Raw genomic sequence first — 12,495 nt, forward strand, 5'->3', positions numbered from 1 at the left:
ACTCCTGGAGATGCTATCATTGACCTGGGGTGGGAGGGGGAGCAGGCAGAATCAGCCAGGTCCCCTCATCATGGTCACGCTTCCAGCAAACCTTGCTAGAAAGCGATTAGGGTGATCTTTGGGTAAGTGACAGATGCCCTTCCCAGTTGAGCAACCTGCCGATGCACCCTCTTAAACAATGGCCTCCTACTGAAGGGCTGCACATGCCCATTGAGCCAAACTCCAGCAAGTGGTCACCACCTTCAGGTTGGATGGGGGCAAAAAAAAATTGTTGAGGAGGAAAATAAAAGCATGCTTTTCTTTATCCCTGCTCTTGGTTGATCCAACAGTCTTACCAAACCTCAGAGGGGCCGAGGCCGCATGAATAAATACCCACTGGTCAAAGCCTCCTACGAGTCGGAAAGCCTGCCTGGAATGTTTATTATTGGGACAGCCAGTCATTCCATCGATTACAGGAAATCAGCCGGCGGATTCATCCATGGGTTCCGCTATACAGGTGAGCATCAGTACTACTCATGTCCTCAGTAGACAAATCATAGATAAAATTGCATCAAACTTTCAACACAGAAACGGGACATTCGACCCAACTGGCCTATTCTAGGTATTTATGCTACACATGAGCCCCTCTCACCCTACTGCCTATCAATATATCCTTCAATTTCTCCCTCGTGCTTATGGAGCTTCCCCTGAAATGCATCAGTACTATTCATCTCAACTTCTTGTGGTAGTCATAATCATTATGGCAAAGAAGGAGGCCATTCTGCCCATCAAGTCTGTGCCAGTTCTATAGAGCATTCAGTCAGCCACATTCCCCTGTTCTATATCCACAGGCCAGCCAGTTTATTTTTCTCAAGTGCCTATCCAATTTCCTTTTGAAATCATCCATTCCCTCAGAGACAGTGGGTTGCACATCATTATCACTCATTCTTCCTCATTCACCCCGCCGCATTTCTTGCCCAAAACTTTACATCTGTGTCCCCTGTTCCTTGTACCATCAGCTAATGAGAACATCTTATCTTATCCAAATCTGTCATAATCTTGTACACCTCTATTAAATCTCCCCTCAATCTTCTTTGCCCCAAGGAGAACAACTCCAACTTCTCCAACCTACCCTTGTAGCTAAGACCTCTCACTCCTGAAAGCGTTCTAGTAAATCTCCTCTGCATCCGCTGAAGGACTCCCATATCCTTCCTAAAGTCTGGTGACCAGAACTGGACACAATAATCTAGTTGTGGCGTAACTAGAGTTTCATAAAGATTTAGCATAACTTCCCTGCTTTTGTACTCAGTACCTCTATTTATGAAGTCCAAGATCCCATATCATTTGCTAACTGCTCTCAATATGTCCTGCAACCTCCAAAGATTTATGCACACGAGCCCCTAGGTCCCTCTGTCCCTGCACACTCTTTGGAATTGTGCCATTAAGTCTGTACTGCCTCTCTGTATCTCTTCTGCCAAAATATATCACCTCACACTTCTCTATGAAATTACAATTGGCACCTGTCTGCCCATTCTGTTAGCCTATCTTTGTCATGTTGCAATCGATTAGTATCATCCTCACTGCTACACCTCCAAATTTGGAACCATCAGCAAATTTTGAAATATTAGTCCTATCCCAATATCCAAGTCACTTATATATTTAAAAAAAGCAGTGGTCCTGGCACTAAACCTTGGGAAACACCACTGTCTATCATCCTCCTGAAAAATAACCATTTATCATGACTCACTGTTATTACGGACAGGAGGGTGATTAATTTAAACAACCCTGATTTCTCCTCTCACCACCTGTCCGTAAACAGAGAGGTCTTTTTGATTTCTGATTTCTCCCTTTATAAGTGGTGACATAGTTTCGCCAACCCTTCAGTTTGGTGTGATCCAACCTCGATTATTAATCCTATAGCAAACTCAAGATAAGATCAAATAAGAGGGATCGTTTATTTTTACACACGCACAAAATGTGAAAAGGGGTTTTGCAAAGTTCACCCCTTTTCGTACTTATACATTAAAAGAGGGATAAGGGAAAGAAAGGGGTACAGGGCAAGACCATGATAGAAATGAGTTGAGGTTTCACATGAGTCCAGAGTCCAGAATCAAAAGTCCAGTGGGATATTCCTCCAGAGGTTAGCAGGCTGAAACTGTTGCAGGATGATCCATCTTCCCAGAGGCGATGATTTCCTCAATGGAAAAAGGCACGTAGAGATAAAAAAGTCTTATAGGCACAGATACAGGAGTTCAGATGTTTCAGTAGTTCACAGTGTAGATTAGGGTCAGGCACTTTAGCTGGACAGAGCTCTTTCTGCTGCTGCCTGGTAGATGGTAAAATGGTAAATTGCCTGGGTTCAGTTCCACATGGCAATATTACTTCTCGCACCTTGGAGGAGGTCACGTGACTTAACTCCCACCACTTCTCCTGGGTGTTGGCCAAAGGATGTATTTTCTCAGGTCTTGGAATCTTGAGGTGCTTAATAGAGGAGTCAGGGTTCCTTTTGTCCTTGCAGACATGCTGTCTCCATTGGCCAGATCTGCCTTAGAAATGTAAAGGGTGTTGGTGCATTTTTTTTAGAATTTGATTTTCTGCAGTCACAGGGGCATTAAAGTCTCTTTAAAGATAACAAGGTCCCTGCTGGTTTCTGAAGGTTAGAAATTCCTCTGACTAGTCAGGGAAAAGCCTTTGTCCATTTAAAAAAATAATAATTTTTATAGAGTAGCCAGGTTGACGTAGATATAATTATTTTCCTTTCCATCTTCTGGATGGGACACTGTTTTCTGCCCTTAAGCCAAATTTTTAAATCCAATTTCCACATTCTACCCACACTTTGGGTAAAGAGGTTTCTCAGGAATTCCATATTGGATTATAAGTGATTATCATATATTTTAATCCCCTAACTTTGGTCTCCCCACAATTGGAAACATCTTCTCTACCTCTACTTCCTTTAAACTAAATTAAACTAGTCTAAACAGAAGAGATTTGGGACAGATGGCATCAGAAAATGTTTTATACAGTGGGTTGTGAGGCTGTTGAATTCACTACCTGAATTAGTAATTGTTGAGCAGTGAATACATCATCTAAGAATAAGTAAGAAAGATGATTGAAATGAAGGGGGTAAGGGTACAGAGTGGTCACATGCTGGAGTGGAGGATAGCCACCAACACAGACTGGTTGGACCAAACTGGCCTGTTTCTATACTGGAATTTTTAAAGGAAGGGAAGCTTGCATTTCACAACCTCAGGACACCCCATGGGGCAATGCAGTTGGTATAATGAGGCACTTTTTGAAATGCAGTTGCTGCTGTTTTGTAGATAACTGCATACCTCAATCCAGGATTTTAACACATCCTTCCAGCTGGCACTCCAGTGCGGTACTGAGGGAATGCTGCATTGTCAGACATGCCTTCTTTCCAATGAGACTCCATCTGGCTGTTCAGCTGGATGTTAAAGATCAGTGTGCCAATTGACACCACTGTAGGCTGGGTGGGACTTCCGGCAGAACTTGCAATAAACAGTCTGTTTTACAGCAAACAACGTCTACTTACTTAGTGGACAGTCTATTTAAACAGTGCACTACAGCAAACAGTCTACAGAGTCTATTTGAAAAGAATCTACAAACCCGATCGAACAGAATTGTTGATTGAAACTGCAGTGATGCCTCATTATAAAAGCAGGATGATTTCTCTGGCAAACCTCAGAGTGGAGGATAGTTACATTCATACAAATCATGTGTTTAAAATCCCAGTCACATAGAGCAGGGTGGTTTCCAGCTCTGAGTGACAGGTGAATTAGCCTCTCTACCTCCATTCTGGCTGGTAATAGTGTCTCGCTCCCTGCAAGATACCATGGCATATTCGCAGCGAGTTCTCTCGTTGGCCTGGGAAAAGAAGACAGACTTGCATTCATAATTAGTCCTTTCACGACCTTAGGAGGTCCCAAAGTCCTTTGCAGCCAATTAATTACTTTTGAAAAGTAGTCACTGTCATAACGTAGGGGCAGCCAATCTGCACGTAGCAAACTCCCACAAACAGCAATGTGATAAATGACTGTATAACCTTTTTTAATGATGTTGGTTGGAGGATAAAAGCTCCCAGCTCTTGTTTGAAATAGTACCTTGGGATATTTTTGCATCCACTTGAAAGAGTAGATGGTGCATTGTTTTAACATCTCATCTGAAAGACGGCGTCTCCAACAGTGCAGCATTCCCTCAGCACTGCACTGGAAACAGCAGCCTGGATAATATTCTGATCAAGATTTATTTCTTAATCAAAATACGGAGCTGTATAGAGCACCTCCATATTCTGATCAAGATTTATTTCTTAATCAAAATATGGACCTGTATAGAGCACCTCCAGCAGAGGAGAGAGGAAGCAGGAAATAGTAATCAGTGACATCTTTTCCAGGATGGCATGTTGCCTCCCTGGTGTCAGAGTCAGTGATTTCAGTGAACAACTGTTTTTCACTCTTGAGTGGGGAGGGTGAACCATATTGGTACCAACAACATAGGTAGAAAGAGGGATGCGATCCTGCAAGCAGATTTCAGTGAGCTAGGAGGATGAATATATGGCTGGAGAGATGGTGCAAGAGGGGAGGGCTTTAGGTTCTTGAGGCATTGGTGCTGGTTCTGGGGGAGGTGGAACCTGTACAGGCTGGATGGTTTGCACCTAAATAGAACCAGGACCAATTTCCTCATGGGCAGTTTGTCAGCGCAGTTAAGGAGGGGTTAAGCTAACTTGGTACGGGGCTAGGAACCAGTATGTAGTATTAGAAAGGAGAAGCATGGTGCACCAAAGGATTGGGACAGACAGAACTAGAGTAAGAAATGTAAGTTATTGGGTGGGGTCAGAGTAAGATGGAATGCAATAAGGTTTACAGTGTATTTGAGTGCATGGAGTGTAGTAACTAAGATTGCTGAGCTACAGGTGCAGATAGCCACATGGGAATTTGATGTAGTGTCAATAATGGAGACCTGACCCAGAGAAGGACAGAACTGGATACTAAATATTCCTGGATAAAAAGGTGTTCAGGAAAGATGAGAAAAAAAGGAGGAAGGGTGGCAGTGTTGATTAAGGATAATATTACAGTGCTGGAGAGAGAGAGAATGTCCTGGAGGGGTCAAAGACAGAATCTATTTGGTTAGAGTTAAGAAACAATAGTACCATTACACTATTGTTTTTTATTCATTCATGGAATGTGAATGTTGATGGCTAGGCTAGCATTTATTGCCCATCCTTAATTGCCCTTGAGGAGGTGATAGTGAGCCAAATTCTTAAACTACTGCAGTACCCACCCACAGTGCTGTTAGGTAGGGTGTTCCAGCATTTTAATCCAACAGCAATGAAGGAATGGTTAGGATGGTGTGTTACTTGGAGGGGAAGTTGCAGGTGGTTCCCGTGTACCTGGTGCCCTGTTCTTCTCGGTGTTAGAGGTTGCGGATTTGGAAGGTGCTGTTGAAGGAGCCTTGGAGAGTTGCTGCAGTGCCTCTTGTAGATGGTGCATATTGCTGCCACTGTGCGTATTCCATCACACTCTAGACTTGTGGCTTGTAGATGATGGACAGGTTTTGGGGAGTCAGGAGGTGAGTTACTCTCTGCAGGCAAAGACTCACACTGAATTAGCAAATATAATCTCAAAGTTTATTGGTTATAAGCAAATTAAACATCAATACAATCATCAAAGACTTATCAATCATCTACAAACTAATCAATGAATTAAAACTTTGATTACTAATAAAGGTAAAATATACTGATCAGCAAAACTCTACAGACTTCACTCTTTCAAATGGGTGATCGATCCAAAAGAAGTTACTAACAACCTTGACTCTTTGGGCCAACAGGGTAACCCTCAACTTCCTCCAAAGAGCACCGCACTTTTCTTGGGATCCATGCTGGCAGGATAACTCTTGACTGTCCAGTACTACAAACACAATCTCCATATTGACAGGGATTCTTTCTTCTATCCCCAAAGATCAAACCGGTTTCCCCTCACTTGATGTATACAACTGGATGGTTCCCGTAACCTTTTATATACCCAAAAGGTGGTGTAACCCCACTTTAGCCAATGTTGTTGGAAAGAGTTCATTGGTCAATAATGTTGTAATAGTTACTAAATTGGTTCCAGCTGATTGTTCAAATTGCGTTAAAACTTAAGACAATGCATGCTTTAAGCTATGTTACTTGTCTTAATGTCTTTACAAGCATCCCATTCATTAAGGTCAGAACCTTGGCAGTCAAGATTGGTGTGCTCCTGATAGGGAGGATCCCAAGAGTTCAGGCTTTTTCTTTCCCAGAGTGTGACAGCACTTTAATTCTTTCATAGAGTGGAAAAATACAGAAATATAAAATAAATGATTTCTTGACTATTGATTATTAATGACTTACCTCAATTACCCTGTAATTGAAGGATACTTTCTTATAACAAAATCATCTGTTGCTAGTCAGGGAATACTATATCAGGTTAGTTTCTGAAGTATAATTGTTAACAATATTAACTTGGCATCTTTTCTACCCACATATTAATATAATATGGTGACTTGACCAAGTTGGTTCTTTGCAGGTTACATGATTGTATAAAAAGCCCATAAAAATACAGTCAAGTTTGAACAAGCACACTAAATTAACTAAATAAAATCTAAAATCTAAGCCAGCTTGCTGATACTCGCCGCAGACCTGCTCTTGTAGCCACAGTGTTTATATGGCTGGTTCAGTTAAGTTCTGCTCAGTGGTAACCCCCAGGATCTTAATGGTGGGCCAAAACAAAAACAGAATCACCTGGAAAAACTCAGCAGGTCTGGCAGCATCGGCGGAGAAGAAAAGAGTTGACGTTTCGAGTCCTCATGACCCTTCAACAGAACTGATCTGGAACTGAACGGGTTCTGTTGAAGGGTCATGAGGACTCGAAACGTCAACTCTTTTCTTCTCCGCCAATGCTGCCAGACCTGCTGAGTTTTTCTAGGTAATTCTGTTTTTGTTTTGGATCTCCAGCATCCGCAGTTTTTTTGTTTTTATCTTGATGGTGGGCATTCAGTGATGGTAATATTGATGAAGATCAGGGGGAGATTGTTAGATTCTTTCTTGTTGGAATTGTCATTGTCTGGCACTTGTGTGATGGGAATGTTACTTGCTATTTATCAGCCCAACCTGATACGACTGGTTATAGCCTATAGACTACCAACAATGGGCAAGATTTGGGGAAGCACATTTTGTATATAAATATGTATACACACCCAATATATATGTAGATTGGGATAGCAACACTGTAAAGGGCAGAGAGGGGAAGAGTTTTTGAAGTGTTTTACAGAGCATTTTGCTGGCCCAATGAGGAAGGAGTCATTTTAAGATCTAATTCTGGGTAATGAATTGGTTCAGGTGTCAGTAGGGGAACATTTTGGGAACAGTGATTATAGTGCCGTAAGGTTTAGATTAGCTATAGAGAAGAGAGAGGAGCAATCCAGTGTAAAAATACTTTAATTGGAGGAGAGCCATTTTCCTGGTTAAATTAGGATCGAAGATTGGGAGACAGACCTGTAATAGCAATCAGTTGCCTTTAAAGAGGAACTAGTTCAGGTGCAGTCGAGGTGCATTCCCATTAGGGGAAAGGTAGGGCAACCTAAGCCAGTGCTCCCTTGTTGACAAAAGAGATCTAGAGTAAGATGAAGCAGATAAAGGGACAAAAGACAGATATCAGCTTGGTAAGACATGAGAACCAGGCTGAATATAGAAAGCTCGGAGAGAACATAAATAAGGAAATAAGAGGCAAAGAGAGTGTGAGAAGAGACTGGCAACTAACATAAAAAGGAATCTAAAAGTTTTTTATAAGCATATAAATAGTAAAAAAGTAGTAAGAGGACGGGTGGGACTAATTAGGGACTAATGAGGGGAGGTGCTAATGAATATTTGTATCTGTCTTTAAACGGACAACTGAAGGAAGAGGTGGTTGGAGAAACAGGATGAGCTAAAAATTGATAGAGGGGTATTAGACATGCTGGCTGTGCCTAAACGTGATCAGCAATCAGGACCAAATGGGATACATCCGAAGATACTGAGGGAAGTAAGGATGGAATTGCAGAGGTACTGGTGTTATGACCGATGCAGTTGGTAAAGCAAACTTATTTAAAAAATTCCAGAGGGAAACTTTAAACAACTGTTATAACCTATAATTTTAAGTGGTATGTTTGAGATGCGACTCTAAATTCAGGAATCAGACCACCAGTTCTCGAGGTTTTACATTAAAATAATTGAAACATTTTATCAATTTACACAGGTTAAAAATATATATACATGGCTACAAATTGCTATCATAACTTTTAACAAATTCCCAAACTAATCTCCATTAAGTCAACAGCAACCCATAGACTTAACCAAACACCAGGCAAAGCATTTTCACCTTACAAATTCAAAACCTTTATCAATAACCTCTTTGAACTCCACCTTTTAACAATGAAACCTATTTCATAGTACCAATTTTATTAGTCATATACACATATTGCTTGGTAACTGCTCTATTAAAAAAAAATGCAAATGCACGCTATCTCCATTACGTATCAAAGCACCCAGACTAGCTGGCTTTAATCCAACTAAGACACACCTGCACACTAAACCTCTATTTTAAAAGAAAAATATTTTCCAATATATTATATACATTAATAGCTTCATGACAACTGGCCATAATCTTCCAATCCTCCTTGGATATGGAGGTGATACCAGAGTATTGGAGAATTGCATATGTTACACCCTTATACAGTAAAGGGTGTAAGAATGAATCCAGCAACTACAGGTCAAGTCAATTTAACTTCGGTGGTGGGAAAGCTTTTTAGAAACGACAATCCAGGACAAAATTAACAGTCACTTGGTCAAGTGTGGATTAATTAACAAAAGCCAGCATGGATTTGTTAAAGTCAAGTCGTTTTTAACCTGATTGAGTTTTTGTTGAGGTAACAGAGTGGGTTGATGAGGGTAATGCAGTTGATGTGTAATGGTTTTCTATAAAATGCGTGCAGTATGGACTTGCCGGCAAAGTTGCGGTCCATGGAATAAAAGGGAATATGGGAGCATGGATATAAATTTGGATGAGTGACAAGAACCAGAGATTAGTGGTTAACAGTTCTCTTTTGAGCTGGTGGAAGGTATACAGTGAGGTTCCCAGGGGTAGGTACGAGGGTTACTGTGTTCCTTGATCTATATCAGTGATCTAGACTTGAGTGTATAGGACACAATTCCAAAACTTGCAGATTACACAAAATTCAGTATTGTGAACTGTGAGGAGGATAGGGTTAGACACCAAGAGGACATCAATTGGCTGGTGGAATGGGTGGACGCATGGTAGATGAAATTTAATGCAAAGAAGTGAGAGAGATTCATTTTGGCAGAAAGAACAAGGAGAAGCAATATAAAATGAAGAGTACAATTCTAAAGGGGGCGCAGAAACAGAGAGACCTAATGGTATTGTGCACAAATCATTGAAGGGGGCAGAGCAGGCTGAGAAAATGGTCCAAGAGGCATACAGGATCCTGGGCTTTATAAATAAAGGCATAGAGTACAAAAGCAAGAAAGTTATGGTGAACCTTCATAAAACTCTAATTCGGCCTCAGATTGAGTATCGTGCACAATTCTAGACACCATACCTTAGGAAGGATGTGAAGGCTTTAGACACGGGCCAGAAAAGATTTATGAGAGTGGTTCCAGGGACGAGGGACTTCAGTTATGTGGATAGGTTGGAGAAGTGGGGGTGTTGTTTTCCTTAGAGAAAAGAAGGTTGAGAGGAGATTTGGTAGAGGTGTTTAAAAGTGTGAGGTGCCTAGACAGAGTAGATAGAGAGAAACTGTTCCCACTGGCGGAAAGCTCATGAACCAGAGGACATTGATTTAAGGTGATTGGCAAAGGCGTGAGGCAGCGAGTGGTTAGGATTCGGAATAGACTGACTGAGAGTGTGGTGGAGGCAAATTTGGCTATGTTTTTCAAAAGGGAATTGAATAAGCACCCAAAGAGAGAAAATTTGCAGCGCTGCGTTGGAAGGGTAGGGAAGTAGGACTACTGATGCTTTTGCAGGGAGCTGACATGGATACACAGGATACCACCTCCTGTGCTGTAATCATTCTATGATTCTCTCCAGCAGTTTGTACATTCATGGTGTCTTGATGCCATTGCTGAGGATTCCTCTTGCAGCATGTTTCATAGCACTGGCAGTTGCTGCTCTGGATCTGCGATATAAATGTGGCATTCGATTAGATTAGACAATTACAATTACCAAGCACTCAGAGTGAGTAACCACCTGCTGAGGGAACCAGCTCAGGGGTACTGAGCTCTATGTGAGCTGAACTCCTCTGAGATGGGCGGGGAAAGCCAAAAACCATTGGGAAATGTTCCTGTTCCGAATCACGAGCCCATTACTCCTGCTGGTAAACTATATGCACGTCATTGTCAGACGAGTGTAGGGAGCAGGCTTGGATGTGCATGCAGTTGAATAGCTATCTAATCCTCACTGTGCAGGATCAACTAGAACAAATAGAACCTGAGAGTTGTGGAGCCATGACCTTTGCTGAGCCCTGCAGATCTGGTCCTCGCAGCCCAGTCAACCTGGTGCTATTTTGACTTTAATATCTTTCTTGTTTAAATTTCATGGGCCTGGTTTAGACACTGCTCTAATTGACACTGTTGCCCCATTGGTGGCAAAACTCGAAATCACTGTCGGTAGCAGCAGTAAGTATTTAGAAATTAATGGGGGCATGCAATTAAACTTTGTGTGTTGCCCTTGAGGCTTCAAGCTCTGCCCTGATGTGAATTGGTGGCTGCATGCAGTATATCAGCATTGTTCCCAGCCAGGATGGAGATTGGGTAATTCTGGCATTAAACATGCCTGGAGACCATACGGCTAGAGAGTGACTGGGATTGATTTCATGCACCTAACATTTATTATGTAACTATCCTGTACTCACTGGATTCTGCTATAGAAATAACCGCCTTTATTGGGGGACATTGCTGTAGTTTCATTGAGCTCTGTTTGCTGTAGCTGGTAAAGACTCCCTTTTAATTTCTGTAGTGTGCTGTATAAATAGATTCTCTCTGCTGACTGAATAGACTTTGGTAAAATAGACTGTTTGCTGGGAGTCCTGCCTTAAATCCAGTCCCAACTCCAACCCATTGACTGACAGCGTTGCCAGTCTGCAAATGGGCACCATCAGAACACTGAATAAGCTATCACATTCTCAATTAATACCTTGACCTGAGTATGAGGACATTGGAGAGTGTTTACAATATGTGAGATTGTTAGTGCAACAAAGGGATGGCAGCGGGATTCAGGATAGTCGACCCACAGGTCTCCAGTTTCAGCTTGGCTCAGATTAGATGTGTAACCTTTTGAACCTAGTCCTTTAAATATGATTAAAAGCTTTGCGTAACCTGTCGTGAAGGCTGATATTTTCACGGTGACCTTTCCAATGGCAGTAAGCTTCAATGCAGTTCAGAGCTGGCTTTGTAATGTAGGTCAGTGGGATACAGAGACATATCATCTCCCTTTTTTAAAAGCCCTGTGTTTGATCAAGTCTGCTGCCTTGGAATACTTGGCTAATGCCCAGGGTATTGGAGACTGAGAACCAGACCCAGGCCTCCAATAATCTCCAGACTCACGAGAGCTATTTCTCTTGATTGGAATTAAATCTATGCATTGACTGTGCTACTAACCAGCACTAATATTGCACAGTCATTTCCAAAGCTCCAGAAACTACCCTGATTGTAGCTCTCAAGAATCTAGGTGAAACTGAGTGCATATGGTGTTCCTGTCTTGGCCAAACTTGTACCCTCTTTAAACTTGAACTCGTCTAAAACTCTGCTGCCTGTGTCCTAACTCGCAACAAGTCAGCTCCCCTGTGCTTGTAGACTTAAATTGACCCCCAATCTGGGAAAGCCTCATTTAAAAATTCTCATCCTTGTTTACATATTCCCTCATGACCTTGCCTCTCCTTCTCTCTGTAAGCACTTCACGCCCTACAAACCATAAGATCACTGCACTCCTTCAATTCTGGCCTTTTGTACATCCCTGATTTACATCACCCCATCGTTCAGCCCTCAACTCTGGAATCCTCTCCCCAATCCTCTCGAATTCCCTCTCTTTCAAAACGCTCCATAAAATCTCTCTTTGACTTAGCATTAAAACATTGACAGCCTTCTGTTTTGTAAGATGATGGTTTGTGCCATGGTGGTTAACTTTGTTTTAAGCATTGGCTGGTGGGGCTCAGGAGCCCCACTCTAGCATGGCAGTCTGTGCCACATTTGCTGCAGATAAAGACAGTGGACTGAGAAGGTGCATAATTCACTGACTTTTGTTTTCTCTGGGCCCTCTTCTTGGTCAGCTGAGCTTTTTATTTCTGCTCACTTCTTACAATGCTCTGCCAAACAATCAGACTACAGAGGGTCACGGCCATCGGTGAATGTCTCTCAGTTGTCAGTTTCAGTATCCAGCGTCTTCATAATTTGGTTTCAGGTGTCCTTGTAGTGTAGGGATGGATACCCAG

General features: G+C 42.0%; 1 protein-coding gene across 2 annotated transcripts in view; it reads left to right on the plus strand.

The window, feature by feature from the left end:
* The window catches only part of foxred2 (FAD-dependent oxidoreductase domain containing 2), a 37,271-nt gene that overhangs the window by 17,172 nt on the left and 7,604 nt on the right, over nucleotides 1-12,495 (plus strand). For both annotated transcript variants that reach the window (XM_041177462.1, XM_041177463.1), the window contains exon 5: nucleotides 330-496. In XM_041177462.1, the coding sequence (XP_041033396.1) occupies nucleotides 330-496 (167 nt within the window). The remainder of the gene's footprint in view (nucleotides 1-329; nucleotides 497-12,495) is intronic.

The sequence above is a fragment of the Carcharodon carcharias genome, chromosome 31, assembly GCF_017639515.1.
Source record: "Carcharodon carcharias isolate sCarCar2 chromosome 31, sCarCar2.pri, whole genome shotgun sequence".
NCBI classification, from domain to species: Eukaryota; Metazoa; Chordata; class Chondrichthyes; order Lamniformes; family Lamnidae; genus Carcharodon; species Carcharodon carcharias.